The 26377-nt window shown below is 33.7% G+C and overlaps 2 protein-coding genes across 4 annotated transcripts in view; one reads left to right on the top strand and one right to left on the bottom strand.

The window, feature by feature from the left end:
* Window positions 1-26377, bottom strand: part of LOC146997612 (uncharacterized) — a 522595-nt gene that overhangs the window by 220246 nt on the left and 275972 nt on the right. The window lies entirely within an intron of this gene.
* Window positions 1-26377, top strand: part of LOC118182486 (caveolin-3-like) — a 279463-nt gene that overhangs the window by 183680 nt on the left and 69406 nt on the right. Inside the window, exon 1 of one of the 2 annotated variants that reach the window (XM_035351833.2) lies at window positions 22665-22796. The exons of the other annotated variant lie outside the window; for it this stretch is intronic. Within the exon in view, the coding sequence (XP_035207724.2) occupies window positions 22686-22796 (111 nt within the window). The 5' untranslated portion in view covers window positions 22665-22685. Of the gene's footprint in view, window positions 1-22664; window positions 22797-26377 lie in introns of those variants that run through there. 2 annotated transcript variants of the gene reach the window in all.

Genomic DNA, 26377 nt, shown 5'->3' with positions numbered 1-26377 from the left:
CCGTAGAAAGTCCTCCACGAAGGCATCCCTTCCCTTAGGCAGATAGCCCTAGTATGCTTTGCCATAATTAAATACACCAAAGAAGGCACACGTTTCATTACTTAAATAGCCCATGGCGTCGTTGTTGAAACCATCCGAGGGTCAGTGTATAGTTCGGATTTCTTTCGCGAAAAAAGCTTTTAACGTCAAGACATATAAGGCCTGATTTAGTCAATCGTTAAATATTTTTTGGAATAAACAAAGGACTTCAGTGAAAATAAGTCTATTATCTTTCCCGGCCTTCTTTTGAGCCGATGTAAGATGTGTGTTCGCCTGAATCTGATCCCTAATAAATCACCCCCAAATGACAACTAAGCAGTAGGAAAAAATCGTTCCTAAAGATCTGGAGAAGAGCTTCTGCAAAGAATGATCAAACGCTAGTCACAACTATTCTGCAGTTCTGATGTGAAGAAAAACTGCAGAAAAGATATATGTAGAAGGATTGCAACAATTCGGTAAAACATTTGTGTTTTCTCTATTCAAAGAGTAGAATTTTCATAAACTTTAATGAAACGAAATTTAATCTTTTAATATTTAGATTTTTCACATTGCTATGAAAAAAGAGACAAGAAATGTACAGCTTGGAGTAAAGCAGCGGCTAAATTTGAGCGTTAAATGATTATATGAAAAAAGCAAATAATAACAAAAAAGAAGAGAGAAAGAGACGAAAACGTTTCATTTGAGAATGAATACAATAGAATAATTATAGTTATTTGAATGTTAACCCCTTTTTTCTGTATGTTTGGTCTGAAATTTGGGACACTTGTCTTCTGCAACGATGCAATGACCTTGGCGATAGAAAACAGCGTTAGCGCAACTTAGGCTTAAGAATGTAGGTTTCTTTCCAAATGTTGTAAACATCCACGAAAGCGAAACTGACTACGGTAAACGATGAATTGACAATTTATTCAATAGTTATATAGTTATACAGCAAAAATTTTATATATATATATATATATATACATATATATATATATACCCCTTATGTGGCCTGAAAGCAGAGACACGTTGTGGTAATAACACAAAATAAATTAAAATAATGCATTTAAAACCCATTCCACATTAAATTCGGAACAAACCATATGAAAAAAGCAAAAAAGAACCACGTTGGCAAACTGCATGAAAGAAACAAAAAATCAGAAAGAAAAGAAATGTACATCTTTCGCATATCGTTATCAGGGGCTTGGTGGAACGAACGCAGTAAATACATCAGCGTGTCCTTAAATCAACTAAGGTACGTCTCTACAAACCATACAAGCCGAAGTAAAAACTGGACAAGAGAAAAACGTAATCTAATAAAAAGCATTTTCCGTTTAAAGCAGCCTGAGTCCAAAAAAAAGTAAAAGGCAGCAATCCAATATATGAAAATATGATCCAAAAAATATAAAAGTAAAATGAAAAATGTAATGAGTTTTGTAAAATCTGCAGCATTAAAGTAACAAATGTTTTAAAATGAAAAAAAAAATATTACTTATAAATAAATATCCTCTTTATATATTGTTAAATGTGTCTTGCCGTTCTTATACCCAGATATATATTCATGTACAAAATTATCTTTATATGCTTGAAATCACGAATTTCTCAGAATTTGTCAACTTATAGTTTTATGAGTATATGTGGAATGATATATAACATTATAAGGTATTTCTTCCGCTTTCCTAGCATGCCTTAATGGTGTGGTGGGTCAGCACACTGAAAAATATACCTAATGTCACGACAGTGGCGCCCGAACTAAAAGGGTTGTGGTTGATGGCTCTCCACACCCAGGATTTGGCGATGGGGACCCCTAAAGAAAACTCAGTTGACCATTAAAAGGGGGACTATATAACGTATTTCTTCCACCTTCTTAATATGCCTTTGAGGTGTGCACGCTGGGCCGGTATTCCAGAGGTCCGTGTTTCGATTCCCGGTGAAGGCGTTTACTCATTTTTCACTTCACTGCTTCCAGATAACCTAATGTCTCTACAAAATCATAAGACATAATTAAAAATCTGGAGCATTGAGTATCGTATGAAACTGTATCAAAAAACAATAAAAATGCTAATAATATATTACAAGGAGAATTCAGGAAAAGATAATGGTAATAAGTCAGAAAAATATAAGACTTACGAATTAAATGTACGATGATTTAATTTATAAAACCTGATGAACCATATCACAGCAGATTTTCATGCTGGCAATAATTACACTTTGTGGAATAAAGTTCGATTATTTCAGCAATGCGGTCTTCAAGGTGTCCTCATGTCTTCCAGCAATGCCGCTGTCTTACATATTCAGCAGAAGGATGTTTTCGTGAACTGCTTTTTTAAGGTAATTCCATAAATTCTGTATCGACCGGTTAAAATCAGGAAGTTTTATTAGCTACGACATTCCCACAATATCTTCACTTTCAAAGAATTCGTCAACGAAGGTTTTTGCAGTGTGAACAAAAACTACAGTCCATAAATAGAAGGTCAAATCCGTATGCACCTTTAAAAATTGTTATCTGAGGTTCTAAGACCACATACTGATTTCCTGGCCGATAAGAGTTTCACTGTTAAAGACGTGGGGGAGATTACGTCCTTTGATCATTGTTCTCTCTCATACCTTCCCCCTGCATTATAATGAATCCGTCACATTCCATAATGTTCGAAGGAATATTTTGCATTCTAGATGTGAACACAAATGTTGAACTAAACATCGAATGATTCAGTAAAGAGAGCATTGAGCAATTGATGTTCACTTCAGTTCTAACCGTATTTGCCCCAACTAAAGCAATCTCTCTTTTGTTTTTAAGGCAGTAAAACACATACCTTTGGGGCTTCCTGGCTTAAAGGCCTTTTCAATTAAGCCGTCTGTGTGCAGGTTGCGCCATAGAACAGTTTTAGCGGTGGCTGCAGCTTTGAACTTAACTGCCGAGCAACAGACTTAATCTTACAATAGGCAGTTACTGCCAGATAGAGATCTTGAGAAGCAGTTGTTAATCGTTTATGACCTTATACAGACTTAGAGATCTGAAGTTATTTCTATAAGCGTACAAACTGTCTGTCTTAAAATAATCATACATCCCACACCTTCCATAATTATCTGCCCTGCTTCTAAACGGCCGATGATTCGACTGTTCACAGATTCTTCCATATGATATTCTTCCAAATGATATGGAAATTTTGGAGCCATAACAAACCGGTTGGTATCTTTACACTCTGAAACCAAGCGCTGCGTCGCAGAAATTCATCCATTTCCTATTTGTGCAAAGCTCTTGCTTCGTCATCAGATGAAATGCCCTAATTAGTATATCAGAAACCGCTTGATCACTCTTGAGTCGATAATTAGGATTGTTCACACATTACCTGAAAAAATGGATTACATTGATTGGATATTTCATGAAATACCATTATTTTGGGTGCGTAAATATAAATTAACACCTGTAAATCAGCATGAGTGTACGTCCCCCATTTGAATCGAAAATGCATTTTCATGCTATTGCGCTCACACAAGTATATGCGTGCTGTTATACTTCTATGCCTAATGCTTAACACAACAGCATATGTCAGAACATCTTTTCCCATATAGTAGTATATTATCAAGATAAAGTAAACTTAGAGACGTTAACATATTTTTCCGATTTAAAATAACATATTTTTCAAATAAGGATAAATTATTTGCCATTTAAAATTAATTTAGAGCTCATTGGCCAGTTTCAAAAGATAATCACATGCAAGTAAGTATTTCACTTCAATACTATTCATTTTCCTTGTTTTCTGAAGGTTTCGATGAACTTATTTGATTAAAAATGAATTAATTTCTCCTACTGTTTTCACAGTGGCTATTAAGTCGTTTATTTCCGAAACATTTTAAACATTAAAGAGAATTTACACTACCATAACTAAAGAATTTTTTCCGATATCATATATATCTCAACAAAACTCTAAATATAACGTAAAAATAAAACCATTGTTAAAAGCTTTAAATGTATCGAGAAAAAATAGGTTTTGTATGCTTTAACCTTTCTAGGAATACAAACAAATTCTCAGTAAAAATCGAGGTGTAGAATTTTCAGGAAATGTGGCATGGTGCTCCGTAGCATGTTATCGGACATTTATTTGATAAAGAGGAGTGAAAGTGGTTTCTGTAAGAACTAATGGCCTGCTTCTGACAGGAAATCTGGCGATAAAAAATGGCTTGGTTTTAAAGTTACCGTTGTTATATTGATGAATTGTTCTTTTCCTATTTCTTCGGTAATCGGATAACATTTTAAGAATACTTTCTACGACTGTAAGATCTACAAATGGAGCCTTAAGAAATATAGAGAGGTTAAGAAAGAACTAAAGAACTTTAAAAAAATGTATTCGAACACGATTTTGTGAAATGTGTTATTAGCTGTGCACACACAATTTCAGCTTGAAGCGATAATGTATATTACTTCTTGCCATGAATGGTGTATTTTTTACTTTGGAATGTATTAGAAACTGGTACCATATTATTTCTCTTTAATGTTGGTAATTTTCAGTTATACGCAAAGAATGTTTTAATAATTTTGGGAAAGAATATTTATGCTGTGTCATAATGCCACACTTACGTGGTCCAAATCTCACGTACTTCGTAATTATATTCATTTTTCGAATGCCAAATTCAGATTCATTTTTAGTTCCACTCTTTTATTATTTTCATGGAAACATTCATTTAATATATGGCATGGTTATAAAAATTTTGAAGATGCATTCTGATTAGTTAGTAGAATACTATAAAACACCAGAGGCGCGTATCTGCCTAAAGGAAGAGAACACATTTTGGAATTCTTTATTATCTATAGTTTCTTTATTACCTTGTTTCAATTAATCGTTCTTAAACTTTTGTGCTTGCATCTTGAGCTTAGTATATCTTTTTTCATATTATAGTTTTCTTTTTTATTACATTCTTAGTATATCTTTATTTTTTGTAAATGTTTATTTATTTTCGTATAAACAAAATCAGTACTTTGCTACCGCAATCGCTCGCCGCCGACTCCAGCATAGAACTGACCGGTATTATAACCTAACTCGTGCGCACGCACTTGTGACGTCGTAAAAATATTGTGCATTTTTGCATAATTTGAGACTTTACTGTGGCTTAAGAAAAATTCCAGTTCTCAACATTTTCTTCTGTTTTATATTATGGTAACTTTAGCTTTCACATAAGCCATAAACGAAAAGTATAGCTTTCGGGGTTACTGGGATACAAATTTTCTACTAAGACATGTTTTGCATCTTAAAATTTTTTTGTCCCTGAAACCGCCGTTGAGAAAAGTAGTCCTACGTTAAAACAGATGTATTTGTGTAAGCCATAATCTTAGGATCCGCATGAACGGACTGATTTTGCTCCGGTTTTTGTAAAGCACTGCGCTGGAAAATTTTGTGGTCAGATAAGGCGTGCAATGACTGACTACTCAGGACTTCCACATATTTTCCATTGCAAGTCCCGGTGTTGTCCAAGAATAAACTCCACATTCTAATTGGGTTACTGTATGATATGGTTTTACTGGTGTATTTCAGTCTTGGCTCTTTTTCTTCGATGAGAGTAATCGTTTTCGAGTCGGAAATACTCATCTAACGATGAGTTATTCCGAGTGGGGAGACTTTAGTTACTTTAAAAACTTAGAAAGTCTGAAGTTTTTGCAAGTGATGCTAAATTTGTGCAAAATGTTATTGATAATATTCTAGAGGAGAAGAAAATTCAAAATGAGAAACAAATATCAGAAAACGAAATTAGGTTAGAGTTAGAGAAAGTAAAACTCTCTCAGTTAGAGGCGGTATTAACTTTAGCTATCATTAGAAAAGATTTGCTACAAAATCCAAATGTTGAGATGGACACCTCAAATCGAAATATGGAAAATTTAATTAAAAGTGTAAAAACAATACATACTAAAGCGGAATCCTTTTATCTCTTTTTTCAATCACTTGGAAGGGCTTTTAGGACAAAACAAGTACCTGAAGATTTAAAAGCAGAAATCCTATTAAATATTTTGGGACAGAAGGTCACTAATTTAATGGCATATGTAAAGGAAGAAGATATTATAATCAAACTAGTCCAAAGAATTGACTATAAAAAGGAAATAGCTACTTCAAAGATAGCGAGAGTATCAAAGAAAGGTTCTTTAATTTCTCTAAATCCGTTCTTAGACAACAGTGGCTTACTACGTGTACGAGGACGTTTAAGAAATGCCAGTTTACCAGAATCTATGAAACATAAAATAATATTGCCTAAGAGTCATTCTGTTATAAAATGATTAGTGAAATTTTGCCATGTGAATTATATGCATGCAGGAGGGAAATTAATTAACTCTGCGATGAAATAAAAATATTAGACTATAAAAGCAAAAGCTGCCATACGCAGAGAAATAAGACAGTGCATTATCTGTGCCAAATTTTGCTCTGAGTTTTCGAAACAAATGATGGATGACTTCACCTGCGAGAGTGAATCCCGGATGACCATTTCTTAAATACGGTACTGATTTTTCAGGACCATTCTTGTCCTACCCTAGACGTGGTAGAGTTGTTAAACCACTGAAAATGTGCGTATGTATGTTTGTGTGCTTCGCAACGGAAGCCGTGCATTTAGAACTTGCTAGTGATCTTAGTGCTCAGGCTTATATTGTAGCACTGAAACGATTCATTGGACGACCAGGAAAGCCAGCTGAAATACTCAGAGATTGTAGAATAAATTTTATTGATGCAAAAAATTATTTGAAAGCATGTACGAAAAAGCCACTACTTGACTAGTGAAGGCGTTAAATGGACAATGAATGTTCCATCAGACCCTCAATTTGGAGGCCTATGAGAGGCTGCCATTAAATCCATGAAGTTTCACATGAGACGTGTTATAGGATCGCAGATCCTCTCACAAAAAGGATTTCCAGCGTGTCTGGTAGAGATTGAAGCTATATTTAATTCCCGTCCTTTAATGTCTCCAAATGATTTTTCTATCATTACACCGGGTCACTTCATTATCCGTTCCGAGTTAAAATGTGTCCCTGAACCTGATATTACATATGAGAAAATTCCCATCCGTGAACGATGGAAAATAGTCACACCGATTTCCCAATCGTTTTGGAAATCGTGGTCAAAAGACTACTTGACTCGGTTGCAAGTGCGCAACAAGTGAAAACTTCCCAGTTTCTATTTATGTGCAAATGACCTGGTGCTAATCAAGGATGAAATCTTGCCACCACTTAAGTGGAAAATGGCAACAATAATTTACACCTATAAAGGAGCTGACAATAGAGTAATACTGTTGGTAGAAGTGAACTTAAAAACTCTTTCAGGTGAAATGAAGAGACCCCAATCCATGAAACTTTCCGACTTCTTGTGGATGACTGTTTAATTTGATTTATTTCTTTCATTTATTTTATGTGTTACATTTACAGTTGGTTTAATTTCATGTTTTGCATTTATATTTCAGTTTGTTTAATTTGTAATTAAGCTGATGACAAGGTGATGGGGGCCTAGTGTGTTACGACATCTACTACCCGCCGAAAGAGGTCTCTGTATAATCCTTTTAGTTATTCTATATTATATATGGGTAGTAGTAGGATTAAATGTGTTGTCCGGGATAGCGGTGTTAATTTTTATTGCATGTGGAGTCTAATTTGCGCCCACCTGTAAAATAAATGTGAATACAATGCACCGCCTTATATTGGCCGAGAACTAAAAGAAAATGCTTTGTGCTCACTTTTCAGAAATCGGTAATATAGAGATCTTTTCCGAATGCCTGGGCCTTCTCGTTCATTTCTGGTGACTTCTGTTGTCTAGATTCGGAAAAAATCGTGTCTGTGGAAGAAGACACAGACTTTGTGTGAATTAAAAACAAGCATAACAAACCATATTGCTGCAATTTTTCAAGGAAACTTTCTTGTTACTACTTTAAAGATGGTGCAACCCGCTTTGTACATCTGATTGATGCCACTGAAATTCACACTGAACAAATGCTCTGATTAAATAAAATTCTATGCTTCTAAATTGTGTTTCTTGTTCTCTACACGCCATCTTTTCTCTTCATTTTTCTTTGAAATTTGAACTATTATTTTTTATTGCAATTCATCTTCCCCACATCATGCACAAAACGTATATACTAAGTTTCAACCAAATATGTCAATCAGAGCAGAAGGTACGTGGATCTGAGTAGGGTCACTTTAATTATAACTACGCTGGTCATACCATTAAAGAATACATTTCTATAATTTTATGTTTTATATTCTTTGTATGGAATCTAAATTTAAGAAAAACATAAGATTATATCCATTATTTAGATGACTTTAGTATAGATTCTCATTTTAGGGAATATAACACAATACTGTTATTTGCAGTGCATCCTCTTTATTACGACCATCCACGGCTGCAGATGATACTGGTCTTCTGATGAGGTGAGCTTTTTAAACAGGTGACCTTCTATACTGATATTTATTTATATTTACAGAATTACTAATAATTAGCAAAGCTGGTGGTCTTAGGAGAGGTTTCACATCTTAGAGATGCGATTACTTTAAAGATTAGAGCTCATTGTAACTATTTGTTCACAAATCTAATTTTTTTGAGAAGTGAGCATCTTAGAAGGATAATTATTATAAGAGATCTCTATGAACATTTTATTAAAATTTATATACACGTATTTTAAATGAATACAGAGCAGATTTCATATTCATAATATTCATTTCATATCATAAAGAATTTGTCGAATATTTAAAATAAACATTTCCTAACCACATCTTTTTTTTTTTTTTTTTTTTTTTTTTTTAGGTTATAGAGTCTTGCTCCTGTTGTTAGCTTTAAGCTAAGGAGCTATAAAATACTGTATGGAGAATTATCTTCGGGTCATTAGCATAAAAGAAAAGTCAGAAGACGGGTGTAAAAAACCCTTTACTCAATCAATAATAGATTCACAGGTGGCCCCACTTGGGCTTACACAAAACCAACACTTCTGGATTACTCAAACGAATAACGCTGAACCTAAAACGTATTAAATTTAGCTTAACAACTCACAGGATAGTTTTAACACCCAAGAAGGCTCTGAGTCATAGAAGCCGGGAGAAACAAGCCTAATGGCAAGAAGCACTCAGTGACACAGAATCAAACAAATGGTAATTCAAAACAACAACGTGACCTTCAAGAAAGCATAACACGCTCTAAAATCACTTTATTATACCTTCGCTTAAACAGCACGTCTTTCTCCCTCATTAGAATATACGAGAGCTACCTAATTAGTTTAGCGGTAGGAAAGCGTGGGTGAAAAAGAGACTGGAAGGGGAGTTGCTTTAACTATGAATTAAATGTTAATTAAAGTAAATAAATCCCTGCAAGTTACTTCTAGAACTATTTTATGCACATCATAAAGTTCTCTTTTCAGTTGAGGTTACAAAATTACCTCCAATACCCTAAAAAGGTAAATTTTGTTTACTTGGTATTTGATAAAATATTACACATTTCAGATAAGAAATCACGAAGTTCTTCGAAAAGTATTACTGCTAAAATGTGATACTTTTCGAAAGTTCCAAAAAGTTTTTAAGTTGTTTGTTCCCTAGTAGTCGAAACCCTTAGAAGCTATTATGTAATGAAAAAAAAAAGCAAAAAGAAGACACTTATACTTCTCTTGACCTAGTCATTGATACTGTATGTGCTTAAAGACGAGCCCCCTTTAATGGAAGAATTGCATCTTCTTTCCCTGCAATTTCTTTTCAATCAGTTAGAGATCACGTTGCCTGGTGCAGAAAGATTAAACAATCTCTCGAGTTTTGTTATTAGATCTTTTCATGACCCGCGGATGAACGTAATATCAATATCTTTTTGTGCGAGTTTAATTTAGATGCACTCTATTTGCTTTCTGCTACGAGACTGAAGTTCGAAAATGGTTGTATTAAGAAAAGACCTTCCATATTTCTTTAAAAGAGTTATTTTGATGTATCTGAAAGTCCTATTTTGCTAAATTTTATGTTCATCATACCTTTCAGAAAACTTTAGGAACAGAATATAGTTTTATATCGGGAAAAGTAAAAGCATGAGCGCATGAATAACGAAATCTATTCATTTAATTGCATTGTTAAAAGTATAAACTGTAATCTTCATACATTTATAAAAGGCATCTTAAGCTTTTATTATTGGTGATATAAAATTGTGGATGAATTTTGTAAAGAAAATTACGTATTCTATTATTCCAGTTAACCTATATGATAAATTATTTTTCTCCTTTGATTTCACTAATAATTTTATAAGTTTTAAATAAGAGCTTAATTTTTTTAACAAAAAATTATATATATTTTTATTTTCAGTTACAAAAATTGTCTGCTGTAACCTGTATCAATATATTTATTCAGTTTTTACATCAATCAAAATTACTTTCTTTTTACATTACAGCATTTTCCAGTAATACAATATTGCACTGAGATCGTTCTAGATTAATAACGATAACATACATGAATGATTTTATTATAGTACTTTTGAATACAGATAAGCATTTATCAGTATAAAATATTTATAATATTGAATTAAGCACACTGCATGAATTTTTAAATAATTCTCTTTAATGTAAAAGTCATATTTTAATCATAACTTGCACATGAAAAATAAATTTTACTGTTCAAGCGAAAACTGTTCAAGAATTTTAAGAAAAAAAGCTTCCTCGACTAAGATCAAGCCTCTGTAATTAAATAGCTTTCTATTAATAGTTTTTATGCTGTCAATAATATCTTCTATTTCTTAATTTTTGGACTTTTTGGACTGAATTATATCAAATTATTTCTGGTATTCATGTAGTAGGCGATACAAATTTTATCCGTATATTAAGAGAAAAAAATTAAAAATACTATTTAAAATACAAACAATGGTAATTAAATATACAGCTTTCTTTGTTGTCGTTGTTGATACATTGTCGTTGCTGTCTCTATGTACATAATGAACAGATTTCACTTAAGAACATTACAGAAGTGCATTAAATCGGTATCATGCACAGTCTCGTCGTTGTTCACATTAAATATTATATAAATTGTATGATGTATTACTCTTGTTCTTATACACCGCAATGTAGAAACAGCTCACAATTCCATTAATCCGATTTTTAAAAATTAAGGTTGCCAAAATAAAATCATCACAAAATAGCGAACAAGTAGTGTTGCTAGAAGCAAATCATTATCTGATACGGAAGAGCCAAATTTATAGGCCACTTATTTTTCACTTTAGCCAATTTAAATTGCAATAAATTAATTCAATAAAAATAGCTTTTTAAAACAAAAAATTGGCTAGCTTTCATATTCCACCTGGTGATAAAATGAAGGCAAAAAGAGATGATAAATAAGAAAAAGTGGTAGATCTTATATTACATCATCACCCCAATCTTTATTAAATGCCCGATCTCACTATCTCTTTTAAACACAGAATATTTTAGAGTAAAATGCAGCAGTTTACAGTTCATATCTATGGATCTTTACTCAATGCAATAAAATTGCTGAAGCACACTAAAAGTAATGGGTTACAAGAAATAAGTCAAATGCTGAAACTAAATTATATTCGCAAACATTAAATGTGTAATTATTATTATTCGAAAACATTAAATGTGTAAGGCAGAGCACTGAATTCAGAGCTTTCGAAACATAAATGTATTTCTTGATATCTTTGAAGTTCGCAAAACACAGTGGGATACGATAATAGATCAACCATGTTTTTCTGCGGAAAGTATGAACCATTTTTCACGAGATAGTGAATGGAAGTGCCAAAAAAGAATCATCAGACCTTTTATTCCACGCGGTATATGAGAGCAGGAAATGTATCACCCGACCCCATTCCCTTTGGTACAGATAGTTCTCGAAAATATTTCAAAACAACCATTCTGCTGGTTTTAGTTATAATATTCTGTTAGATATATAATGCTAAATGAAGGTATAAAACATTAATATTCTGATGTTTGTAATCAAAGTTAAAAATGTAAAATTCTTGCCTCCGATAAAAATATTAACCACAAATTCATTGAAGCAACTGTATGTCATTTTGTTCAAAATAAAACCAACAATTTTCAAATGTACTTTTCCTAATGGTGGAATATCTTCTTGTTTAGCATTCGTCGAGGACTACCGATCCCATTTATTTAACATTTTTAGCACCAAAAATGTTACCCAGAGCGAACCACAGATGGTAACCGATATCTCCCCCCGCAAATATTGGGAAAAGAAATCAATAGAATTACAAACCTGGCTTACGATGATTTCAAACTTACGCACTTGAAACTTTTATTTGGACTAAGTCTGCCTTCGTTAATCACTCTACCGTCCAGACGGCAGAAAGAAAAAAGAGAAAGCTGATCCATATCCATATAATATACATATTGAGAGGGAGATTGAGTTCATTCACATTCATATAATATATATATATATATATAAAATATGTAATGATTCCAAAAGTGTAGATGAAAACATTAGAACATTTCACATCTTTCTATAATTCGTAGATGACCGAGAAGACCGTAGTGGCTTCAAGGTAGGCCGAGTGGGAAAGCATAATGACGCATTTAGCACAACTGAGCTCGAAGAATCACAATCCTTATTTTTTATTAATCATGCTTTTGAAGACTAGATATTTCTTAATTATAGTAAATTGCAGTAAGTTCCATTTTGAAGTACGACGTCATCTTAAGCAAATAGGCAGCAGCGTGTTGCCAGCAAGAAAGCGTAAGCGAAAGAGAACGCTGCAACTCAGAGGAAGAAGGGAGGGAGTCGACAGTTTCTTTTCGAGTTGGAGAAAGTTTTGGTTTGCAATTAATTTGATTGGACAAAAGGTATCTGCATTAAAACATTACGTAGCATAGAAAAGTCTGGAATTTGGGAAAACAGATGAATTTAGCGGGAGAGCACCAAATTTAGATTTTTAATTTTGAGCTCGCCAATTATTTTTAAAACAGCTATCATATTTTGTTATACCTTACACATATGAAATTAATCTTAACCCAGGAAAATATAAAGTAAATCAATAAAATTTAAATTAAATCGATGTGTGCATTTCTCAGTCCAACCCCTGGAAAAGTTGCCTTTCCCAAATTTAAGTATAAATAAGTAGTATCTAAAAATGAAAGTGAATCCGAAAATTAAAAAAATCAGTATGAAGTATAATTAAAAATTCATTAAATTTTTATGAAATGTGTAGTGCATAAAAGATAATCTAAAATAAATACCGTAATCTGGAAGAAAGCAAGTAGTTTAATTTCTTCAAGGACATAAACATTAAGCAATTTGCAGACCAAAATTTTGCATTGAGAAAATAAATATGATAATTCTTATGAAAACTCCTAAAAGAATTAGGTCCAGCAGCGGTGGAGCGGTGAAATCGCTGAATACTGATAATTCCGACCTGGGTTTCATTCTAAGCAAACGAGCTGGGTTCATAAGCATTTTTGTAGTTTTCAACATGTGTAAACGTGTCTCCGAGCCAGTTCTCCTTAGAAAGTCCTTCATTTTTGCCCATTAGTAAGACATTTCTGCCCTTAGGTAGATAGCCCTAGGGTGCTTTGCTGTAATCAACTAAATCAAACGAAACCTAATAAAATTAATTTACTCTTTGTTATTAATATGCTGTTATATTTACCACTACTCAAAATTTCGATAATATATCAGTACAATGCTTTCATGCACACCTCGGGATTTTAAAACTTAGTTATATGCAACCAAGAATGTTGAATAGCTAGAAAAGCTATTATCTTTTAATTTTTGAGTCATTTTTTGGCTTATCTAAAACCATTTAACTGTAAACAAATTTTATTTTATGTATTTTATGTCGTAGAAAGAAAAAAAAATCCAAAAAAGTTTAAAAAACAACTGCCTCTGAATATACAAAAAATCCTACCATTATATATCAAAATCCGAAAATTTGAAAGATCGAATTCTGTCCTATGAGTGGTAAAAGCCGCTGAATACTGTTAGTTTGATCTGGTCTGGATTCAGCCCGAAGCGAAAGAGGATAGCTGTGTGGTTGATTTTCGTGATATTCCCCATAAGCAACATGAATACAAGTCAGTTTCTCCAAGAAAGTCCTGTATAAAGGCATCCCTCCTCTTATGCAGACAGCCCTCAAGGTTTTGCTCTGTTCAGAAGGTTAATATAACCTAACTCAAGAATTATAGAACCGGATTCAGTACTTGGCGAGAATATAGTGATTTCAAAATATCACACACCACAATTTTTAAGGTCTCTAGGAAGAAACCGAGTTATGTATGCTAAAAACCTAAAATCAAAATGAAAAAATTAGTATCATTCATCATTTGAATCAAAAACGTTAATCAATCAGAATAGAAGAACCAGCATAGGAGAAAATCCCAATGTTAAACGAAAATAATTATTTGGCATATATATTACAGCTAAGGTTTCTTTTTTGTGATGGGTTATACGTAAATAAATTATTACAGGCAAAATATTAAGCTATTAACTTATTCGACAAGTAAATGCTGTTAAAAGGATCTCATAAATTACAAAACTGAGAAACTACGTCCTCTAAATGTAAACAGCGCGTTAATTAAGAAGCTTACATCTCCGTAGCCGACAGCTTTATAAAGCTCACTTCTAATTTTCTCGAGCTCTTTATTCTGATACTTTATTGATTTCTCGCAGATATTTGCTTCTTTGATGATGGATGCATAGAAATACTATAATTAGGTGCGAATAAATGAATCTGAATACCAAACATATGTCGGAATTCATATGATTATTAATAATATCAAATTTTCTTTCGTTAAATATATATGTTTACATTTTTACAGTATTCGCATATATTATTATGTTGTATTCTTTTGCCTATAATTACATAATGTTAAACATATAAATATATTTAGCGTCATATAATTACAGAGATGAGCGTGTCTCCTTACATATTTCCAAATTCAATAAATATTCAAGTATAAATAAAAATGTACTGAAGTTGAGATACATTCTACAATGTTATTTAGCCGGAATATGTGTGTCCTCTTTGACATGAGATTTCGCTACAAGTGGGCTTGAACGATTAGTATTGACATGCAAAATTTTTCATTTAGAATTTAGATCGCGAAGCTGATTTTCGTGAATCATTTAAAAGCGCTTTGATGCATTGTAATAATTCCCAAACTAGTTTTCATGCAAGAAATAAATTATTATTCTCTCATTTTTTAGCTTGTTTTGAGGCATTTTAATGATATTTAAATTGCATATAAAATAGTATAAGGTTATACACTAACTTTTATGTAAGACCCAGATTAAACACGAAGCAAATGTAATTGAAGTCTTGAAGCGACTATACGTGTATTGAATGAAAGGTTGCAAAATTTGATTTGATTCGCAGATTGCAAAAGTTAACAAAGCTTTGAAATGTCTAAAAACTGCAAATGAAAAATAAAGTATTATGAAGATATAAATGACAGTATGTTATAAAAGGGAAAAATTAAATCATGTAAATGTTAGTACGTAAAAATAACAATCTAGTCCAAGATTGTTGAAAATACAAAGACATAGCCACCTGCCTTTTAACACACATAATAGCATATACTTGAAAAAGAAAGTACAACCTAAATGTTGGATGTCCGAGGAGATCGAAAAAGCATTTTTCAAATTTAAGTTTTTATGAATTAATATTTTATGAATTAAATAGGAAATTTTTTAAAACTGCAATAAGGATTTTTTTTTTTCTGCTTGCATATTAAACATATTTCAAAGTCGTTCATTTTTTGTTAATGTAGTCTCTGATCACGAGTATGCAATTTAATTCTTAAAGTTGCTGTTTTGTGTTTTAATCAGTAACTCCACATACTTTAACGAATCGAATAATGCTTTAAATTAAAATGGTCAACAAAAGTAGCTGATGATAGGTCGCCAAACGCAGGGAAGGAATTAAAGTGTTTGATCTGATTTGTTAATTATGGCAAGGTATTCGAGGACTATTTGCCTAAGTGAAGGAATGCTTTCCTGGAAATTTCTAAGGGAACCTGGCTCGTATGCACACTACCACGAAAATCCCCATGCAGCTAGTCTCTTCGCTGGAATTCGAAGTCAGGTCCGAAATAGTAGCATTCAGCAACTTCTCGGCTGTTGGTGGGCCTAAAGTTTTGACTAATCAATGTTTTATTAACTCGTAGAGCGCATGGAGAGAACTAAAATTTTTTAACTGCTCAATGATATCTCTCAGATTGTTCTTCATTACTCTCATTTTCGAAAACATTATCGGTGTACTTAAACATCGATCTGAAGTGCGTCCACGTCGCATACTTTGTTTTACCTTCGCCCTTCTTTTTTCTTCATCATTCTTTTCTCTTTCCCTTTCTGAATTATATTAACCAAGATGGTGATAGGATTGCTAATGGCGGAAATAAAAATAAGCACTAAATAATAACTAAATAAATAGTTAAAATAGGTATTTATTGCCTTAAAGCTCATTCACCTCATAATATCATAAAACTAACATCAATCAGTTCGCATAATGCAAATTATAAAATTAGATATTTTTATAATATGCTATTGGTTGTACTGCTCGAATCCTTAAATTCAAACCTTAAATATATAAAAAAATCATATCTGTTTCAAAGAAAAAATTTTTAAAACTAAAGATGTCATTTTAAATTACTTTACAAATCGCTGCCATCCACAACTCAAAACAAAGAATAATTAAATTATTCTTTGTTTTGAGTTTCCCAATGTTTTCAGATACTAAATCAGTGTGCTTGTATCAATAATTAATTTAAAATTCGTGAATAAGCATGCCAGAAGAGAGAAGCAATTAAACTAAAAATGTAGAACCTTTTTTACATTCCCAAGGACAGGTTGTTGCAACTCAACTCTTGCTGAGATCCGATGGCTGAGTGACGTCATCTCGAACTATAAACTCTCGCTAGAGATCACGAGAACTCGGAACTGAGAAGTCGCAGAGTGCGTCGTGCGAACATTTAAACCTTTCATTATGCAAATATTCTGTAACCGTTTGCGTCTTCATTAAATATGTTTGTGTTAAGAAAGTTTATCATTTATGGATTATCCCTTTCAAGATTTGCAGATAGAGTCCCTGAGAAGAATGCATCCAGTGGCCCTGGCCGAACCCATTGGAACAAGGTAAGCAGTTTTGTTTTACCTTGATTAATTAGTTAGAAGTAAGGTAAAGAATATAAAATAATAATATTGTGGCGCCATAACGTGGGGCCATTGGGTTGAATTTGAACTGAAATTTAATAGATTTGCTTAAGCAAAAACATGGATTTAGAAAAATTAAAAAAGAAACGATCTGCTATAAGAGCAGTAGTTACGAGGCTAATAAATAAAATAGAAACATAAAATTGCTAATGAGGGGGATAAAAATGTAATTGAAGAAACGGTTGCTCAGTTAATTAGTAAAGAAGAAGAACTAATCTTAGCGGATAATGGTATTGAAACTTTAATTGATGTAGCAAATTTAGAAGATGAGATAATGTCTAGAGAAGAGTATAAAAGTAAAATTATTATTTGGAAATTACGCGCGAAAAGATATTTAGATGCTAATCCACATAGCGATAATTCTACTTCATGTGGAAATGTCACTGAATCGCAGAACGAAATTAAACTCCCGAAATTGGCCCTAGAAACATTTTCGGGAAAGGACGTGTGCAGTTGGCCCAGGTTTTGGGCACGATTTGAAACAACTGTACACGAAAACGAAAGTCTGCATGCAGTAGATAAATTCAACTATTTAAAGTCAATTCTTACTTCCGATGCAGAAACTGCAATACAAGGGTTGACGTTAACAGCAGAGAATTACGAAAAGGCTGTGAAAATATTAAAAGATCGCTTCGGACGAAAAGAACTAATAATAGATACCCATATGAACAATTTATTAACTCTGACTCCGGTTAAAAGGTCTTGCGATGTGACAGCACTTCGAAAATTATATGATCGTTGTGAAGTACAAATTAGAGGATTAGAATCGTGTAATATTTTACCGGATTCGTACAGTACCTTATTATATCCGATATTAATAAAGGTGATTCCGAATGATTTCGCACTTGAATTTAATAGGAAATATGAAGATGATAATCAGACAAAAATTACGAATTTGCTCCATTTTCTAAGAAAAGAAATAGAAAGTCGAGAACGTACAGGATTTTAATTAAGCCAACAGATTTTGAAGTCACTGAAAAGAAATCCCATTTGGAAAATAAGCGGCAGTTTGGAGAACGTTTTCAAGACAGCGAAAGAAATCGGGATTATAATAAGGGTAGAATTCCTTCAGCGGCAGCGTTAAACACTACTTCAGCGGCAGCGTAAAACTATCTAATAGCTGTTTATTCTGTTCTGAAAATCATACGTCAGAATCATGTCAAAAAACTGTGCCAGAAAAAAGGGAAGCGTTAAGGCGAAGGGGATTTTGTTTCAGGTGCCTCAAAGGATACCATTTAGCGAGGATGTGCAAATCGAAACTAACTTGTGGTATTTGCGATCGGCGACATCATACATTGATACACTCTGACGAAACGAATGCGTCCAAGAGTCTCGTCCAAAGGGCAGTAATCTCTTCTGTTTCCTATTGCGCAACAGCAAATAACTCATTTTTTTGACAGCACGAGCTGAAATTATAAACACAGGCAATTGGCGCCAGCAAAGCGTTCGCTTGTTGTTTGATTTAGGATCGCAGCGAACATTTATTAGAGAGGACATCTGTAAGAAATTAAAACTTTCCGTTATGGGAGAAGAAAAAATAAAAATATTCTCTTTCGGCTGCACGACGTCTGAAGCGCAGAATGTTAAAAAAACCAGGCTCATTTTGCGTAATTTGAAGAATCGATATGAAATGAAAATAGAAGCTTTAATTATTCCTGTCATTAATGGATCACATATTCATTCCCCTAGAAATGAAATAGTTAATCTTATTAAAAAACAGGGCATACAACTTTCCAATGAATGGTGACCAGAGAATAAACCGCCGAAAATTTCTTTGTTGATAGGAGCGGGTTTTTATTGGAAGATAGTTACGGGTAAGGTTCACAGACTAATTCCTTAGTAGCGGTTGAAACAAAATTGGGTTGTACCATTAGTGGAACCGAAAGGGCTTACGGAATTTCACAAACTAATGTGAATACGATGAAGGTTGTGGTTTATAATATTAAAGATACACAGAACGAATCACTGTCTAGTTTGTTGAAGAATCTCTGGGAGCTCGATTCTATGGGGAGAAATTATGATTCGGATAAAGAACTCGAATCAGAAGATAATTTAGTTTTCGATAATTTCAAAAACACTGTGAAATTTGAAAACAATCGTTATATGGTGCGCCTTCCTTGGAATCATAATTCAAATGAGCTAGGTGATAATCTGGAGATTGTTAAAATTAGATTTAAGAGTTTAAGTCGTAGATTTCAGAATAATCAACAGTTCTATGACAGATATCGCGAAGTAATTGATAGGTACTTAAAAGAAGGAATCGCCGAAGAGACTAACATTGAAATTGGACCAAAAACGTATTTTATGCCGCATCAAGCCGTTATAAGAGAAAACAAGGAAACTACAAAACTCCTTGTGGTTTTTGACGCTTCGTCACATGCGGAGAATTGTTTGTCATTAAATGACTGTTTACATTCAGGTCCTAAGATGTGTCCAGATATACTGGAATTGCTCCTTAAGTTCCGTCAAAATCGAACTGCGTTTACAGCTGACATCGAACAAGCATTCTTGCAGATTTCTCTTGCTGATGAAGACAGAAACTCAGTCAAGTTCCTATGGAACGATGGTGAATTAAATGGAACCAAAATAAAGGTTCTTTGTATGACAAGGGTAATTTTTGGAGCAACATCTAGTCCGTTTCTTCTCAGAGCAACTCTTAATGTACATGTTGACAAATACAAGTTACAGTATCCGAACGTATTTTCCATGCTAACTGAAAATATGTATGTTGACGATTTAATCGCTGTAGCAGATGAAGAATCAGAAGCATTCGAGGAATCGGAACATATTAAACGCATACTGAAAGAAGGTGGATTTAACATGCGGAAGTGGAAAACGAATGAAACGAATTTACAAAGGGTATGGAATGAAGAAGATTTTTCACACGATTTGACTTGTTCTAAAGTATTGGGATACATATGGAATAGGTCAAATGATACATTTTTGATAGAAATTGAAGAGTTGGTAAAAGATGCCAAAAGGATAGATAACATACCAACTAAAAGGGAAATCTTGAGATTTGTAGGACGTTGCTTTGATCCACTGCGGTTTTTAAATCCATACACCATTCGAGCTAGGATTTTATTACAAGATTTATGGGAACAAAAGATAGCATGGGACACTGAAATACCAGAAAATCTCAGAAAGAATTGGCAAAGCTGGTGTGATGAATTAACTCATATTTCTAGTTTGGAAATACCAAGACATCAGTTTGCAGGTGCTGGGAAAAGGGATATAAAGGATGGTTTACAGTTACACTGTTTCACAGATGCGAGTCAGAAGGCCTATGGGGCTGTTCTGTATTTTCGTTATTCGAAAAATGGAGTCATTCATACAAGTTTCATTACATCAAAATCACGAGTAGCACCTTTGAAAATTTATCACTTCCCAGATTGGAATTGATGGGTGCTTTGATAGGCTCGCGCTTGTCAAATTACATTCAAAAGAAACTTCGGGACATTGATTTAATTGTATATATGTGGACCGATTCTAGTATAACGTTACATTGGATTAGAAGTCATGTGAAAAGTTGGAAGCCATTCGTTCAGAACAGAGTGAAGGAAATACAGAAGAATTCAGATGTCTTGAACTGGAGATATACGCCTGGTGAACATAATCGAGCTGATTTACTAACTAGAGGTGAAAATGTCAAACATCTGAAGCAGAATAGCATATGGTGGGAAGGGCCGACGTGGTTGAAAGAAGAAATGGAACACTGGCCAAAACCGAATTTATGTTCCACAAAGAACATTGAAGATTCCAACAAGGAACTAAGAAAAACATCAAAAAGAATTTTCGTAAATACATGCGTTACCGAACCTTCCGAAGATTTATTTAAAACCCAAAATTACAGCAATTTACACAGAATTTACCGAATTACTGCGTGGTGCTTAAGGTTCATCAACAATATTAAAAATACCTCGAAATTATCAGGATGTTTGCAGGTTACCGAACTGGAAATGGCAGAAACTTATTGGATCAAACGTGTTCAGGAGCGAAATTTTACAAATGAAACACGGGCATTGAAGAACAACGATGAATTAAGTTCAGAATCGAAACTAAGGTCCCTCAATTCATTTGTAGACGAAAGTGGTGTAATTCGTGTTGGTGGACGATTAGAAAATTCAAATTCGGATTACAAACAAGCACATCCAATCGTGTTGCCCGACAAAGATCACTTGACTGATCTAATTATTCTTCACAGTAATCAGGTGGTAGGGCACGGAGGAATAGCAGATACTTTAAATCAGATAAGAGACAAATTTTGGTTGCTGAAGGCTCGTCGAAAAATTAAAAGTGTTCTGTACAATTGCAATGTCTGCAAGATATTTCGAACTAAACCAGTCATGCAAGATATGGCACCTCTCCCACCAGACAGATGCCGAGAAGCCTTTCCGTTTGAAAACTCCGGGATAGATTACGCGGGTCCACTGTACGTGAAAAGTGGAAAAGAATTATCTAAGACATACGTTTTACTGTTTACCTGTGCTGTAACCAGAGCCGTGCATTTAGAACTTACGGCTGACCTTTCCACAGAAAAATGTTTGCTTGCATTTAGAGGGTTCATATCGAGAAGAGGTTTGTGCCGAATAGTGTATACCGATAACGCCAAAACCTTTAAAAGAGCGAAAAAAGAATTAGAGCTATTGAATAAGGTGATGAAAAGCAATAAAGTTCAAGACGAGTTCTCTAAGCAAGGAATCAAATGAAAATTTATAGTTGAGAAGGCGGCATGGTGGGGAGGCTTTTGAGAGCGTATGGTTCAGTCTCTTAAAGCTCTTCTGAAGAGACTCTTAGGCAAATCATCCTTGACATTCAGGGAATTAGAGACAGTCATAACAGAAGTGGAAGCTATATTGAACTCCAGACCTTTAGCATTTACATACTCAGATCTAGGAGAGCCAGAATCTTTGACCCCTGGTCACTTCTTAATAGGAAGACGATTACTATCATTGCCAAAAGGAAGCTCTAAATTAACTTCAACAAAGGAGAGTCTTACACGTCGATTTAGACATCAACAGATACTGGTAGAAAGAATCTGGCGAAAATGGAGGCAGGATTATTTGATGAATTTAAAATCTGCTCATCATTCCAAACTGGCGAAAACAGAAACCTGTTTGAATAAAGGAACTATTGTATTAGTGCATGAAGATAAAATTCCACGGCTGATGTGGAAGATGGGCATCATAATGGAAGTCTTTCCTGGGAGAGATGGCAAAGTGAGAGCATGTGCTGTCCGCTTGCCCAATGGACATACGATTAAAAGACCAGTGCAATTACTATATCCGGTGGAGCTGGAATGTAATAAGGACAATTACGTCAATTTTCCTTCCGGGCGGGAGGATGTTGCAACTCTTGCTGAGATCCGATGGCTGAGTGACGTCATATCGAACTATAAACTCTCGCTAGAGATCACGAGAACTCGGAACTGAGAAGTCGCACGCTGCGTCGTGCGAACATTTAAACCTTTCATTGTGTAAATATTCTGTAACCGTTTGCGTCTTCATTAAATATGTTTGTGTTAAGAAAGTTTATCATTTATGGATTATACCTTTCAAGATTTGCAGATAGAGTCCCTGAGAAGAATGCATCCAGTGGCCCTGGCCGAACCCATTGGAACAAGGTAAGCAGTTTTGTTTTACCTTGATTAATTAGTTAGAAGTAAGATAAAGAATATAAAATAATACAGGTGAAGATATCCGGAGCAAATTATTCGGATATTTTCATCAATTTACATCCTAAAAATTTTAATAGTTAGCGAATACAAAGAAAAGGGGAATTGAAATGCAAAGGCATGACTACACTTAACACTCTGTAAATATGAACACTGAGTCCACAATACAATACACACATTCGTCGTTTCTAATATAAAATTAGGACCCCGAAAGGAAGTAGCTCTTGCTTTCCAATTTTGGGCAAATAAAATTGTTATTCATATGGAAAATCTCTAAAATAGAGGGTTGTTTTGATTTGGTTTATTGAGATTATGGCAAAGCACACTAGGGCTATCTGCCTAAGGAAAGGGATGCCATCGTGGAAGACTTTCTAAGGAAACTGGCTAGTATACACGTTACAGATAAGGAAAACCACGAAAACACCCATGCAGTCAGCCCCTTCGCGGGATTCGAACCTCGGACCGAACTACCAGTGTTCAGCGACTTTACCGCTCGGCCGCTGGTGGGCCTAAAACAGAGGGAGTGGGTCTGAAAAGATCGCGAGATCAAATGGTTCATGAGTGAACAAGTGCTCTAGTTGGCTATCATCGAACTATAAAATTTGACGGAAATCCTGCCAAAATTGCGTCAGTCTTTGCAGAGAAATTCTAAAGGAACTGATGCCTCTTTATTTACTAAACAATCAGTATTCGATTCGTTTTCTTTTTGCTCTCCAGAAAAGGCTTTCGTCGATTTCCGCTATTTTGATAGGGCCTCCGATTTTAATGAAAACTCCGTTTAAAATGCTAAATAGTGAAGTTCAATCTTCTCGCTAGAAATTGCTATTTATTACTGTTTTACCGACCATACGCAGGCTGACCATATCCTACATATACACGTTTTCACGATAGGATACCGTAACTTTAAAAACATCTACTGCTTCCTATTCTATAGAAGACAGGTCACAAATTTTGATCACATTTTCAAAATGCAAGACAAAAAAGATAATAATAGCTATTTATAACCTTTTTCCATAAAAACGAAACTGTGGCTTATCGAGAAACGATCGGGGTTACATCAAAAGAAAGCGATGTTATGGGTGTGTTGTTAAGTCATGCTTATTCATAATTGGCGCTTAATCATGCCGCTCGGCGATTATTTCACGGCCGACGCGATAATACGTGAGTGCCATTACTTTTATTACGATAGTAAAAAAAATATGTGCATTATTAATTTATTATGTAGTTTCATAAGTATATGACAATTGTTTTGAACTTCTACCCTGCAATATTCTATCTCATGTAATGAACGCACATTAAATTTGGATCAATGAATGTCATACAAATAACAACCCGCATGAATTTCTTCTCAAGGTGAAGAACGTTCTGTGTAACGGAAACAGTATTGTCTAACGGATATTTCCATAACTTAAGTTGAATGCTCTTTCCTGAAATTAAATTTAAACCTTCCTGTTTTGTTCCTAAATATTTCTTTTTAAATTAAATTTAATCTAAAAGATTATGTCATAAACACCATATCAAATTAAGTAATTTATGATGTTTAAAATACATCCCATGTCACTTTTATTTATTGGAAAAAATATTAATTTAGCTATGACACAGTAATTATTGACATCAAAGGAGTTTCTAGGGTGATTAAAGTGTAATGAATTCAAAAGAACTTAAGTACTTTATAAGCATATTATAATTTGTCAACTGTACTAAATTTAATTAGGGAAAGAACAGTAACAGGTGCTTACAAGAGATTTTACTTAACGATATTATAGGAATGCGTGAATTAAGAATAAGGTCTTTGGTTAATTTTAGTCTTACGGTCAAATATTCAAAGGATGTGCTTTACCTAATAGAAAGATCATATTTGTTTAGAATAGAACGCAAGCAGTTCATGTTAAAACAACAATTACATCTGAATGCAAGGTGAGTGTGATATTCGAACTATGATTCTGTAAATCGAAAACTGAGAGGTTCAAAGGAAGTTCTACGTAAACCATGACATTATTTCATTAACACGATGTACAACTAGACGATACGTTAACAAGGTGCATGTATCAGGATAACAAAGTAGGAGATTTAAGGAACATAATTGTCGCGTAATTTGATTTTTACGGCTGATGCAGCTATTTAACTGCTCATTAACATTAACTTATTAAACAGCTCAAATTCAAATTAAAAACTTCCGAGGGCAAAAGTAGACAGAAATATTAATAATTGTATTTTGTCGATTTGTCGTACGATTGTGAATAAATTAAAGTATTCTGAAAATTCAGAAATTCCAAGCTAAAACATGAACTTAAGAAATAAATCAACTGCGACCAGTATTTTTACTATAATTACTAGTATGAGCCAATTTTTCTTAAAACGTTCTCACTGAAATGACATTTTCTAAGTGATAATTCCTCAACAGTTTAGCAGTAGCCGTGTTAAAATACCTATTTATCAACACATGGAACAATCTTTTACAATAAGCCAATTATTGTTCACTACCAGAAGACGTTACTACGAGATGATTCTTTATGTGTTAATAAAAGACAATAAGTAGTTCAAAATGATTAAAATAATAAAATCAAAAATTTAAATTCTCACTACAGGAAATAAAAAATTAAGTAAATGGGAAAGCTAAATACAGTGAACCTCTTTAGCGACCATTTAGGGTTCTAAACTATATACACTGCTAATGAAGCTGGTCATCTTAGAAAGGTAAGATTTAATACCAAAATTTCATAGTCAGTTTTAGAAGTGGTTGCCTGATGAAAATAAAAAATGGTTCACTACAGTGATAAATGTTCAAGTAATAGCTAAACCATTTTCATATATATATATAAGAAAATATTTAATAATATTTCAAAAGTACGTATAAGAAATGTTTAAATACAAAGTTAAATTTAAAACATCCTTTTGAATGTGACCATTCACGATTTCATATCGTTTTAGTCTTCAGTGGGTGCGGTCATTTTAGAAATATAATGTTCAAGAACTATGTTTATTTATGTTCTCAGAATTATTGATCGTTTTAGGAAGATAATCGCCAAGACGGTTCACTGTCATTATATATTATTTCTGAAAACAATTTGCGTCTAAATGTTCTGGGTATAATTTTCTGGATTCCATCATCTCAGTGAAATAAACTGATCAGTTTCCGTTAATATTCCCATGTTGAAATGGCCATCAATGGCCATTTCAGTAGTAAAGTCACTGAACACGGGTGGTTCGACCCAGCGATCGAATGTGCGTTTTGAGACTTTTGTGATTTTCCTAATATATAACGTAGTTGCTAGCCAGTTTTTAAGAACATCCACCATAAAGGCATCTCTCCCTTTATTCAGATAACTCTAATATGCTCTGATATTATCCAATACATACAAATCCTCTTCTGAAATTTTACGTAGTTACTTCCTGACATGTTTCGTCATAACTAACGAATCAATATTCAAACGATTAACTACAGGCTGTACATCAAAATATTGATGACCAATTAAAAAGACGCATACACTGAAACAAAACAAGACTTAATGTTCAGTGAAAGAATATCA

Source organism: Stegodyphus dumicola, chromosome 4 (genome assembly GCF_044657685.1).
Source record: "Stegodyphus dumicola isolate Sdum_Otavi_A_Nest chromosome 4, ASM4465768v1".
NCBI lineage: Eukaryota > Metazoa > Arthropoda > Arachnida > Araneae > Eresidae > Stegodyphus > Stegodyphus dumicola.
This window is presented reverse-complemented; position numbering and strand designations above follow the sequence as displayed.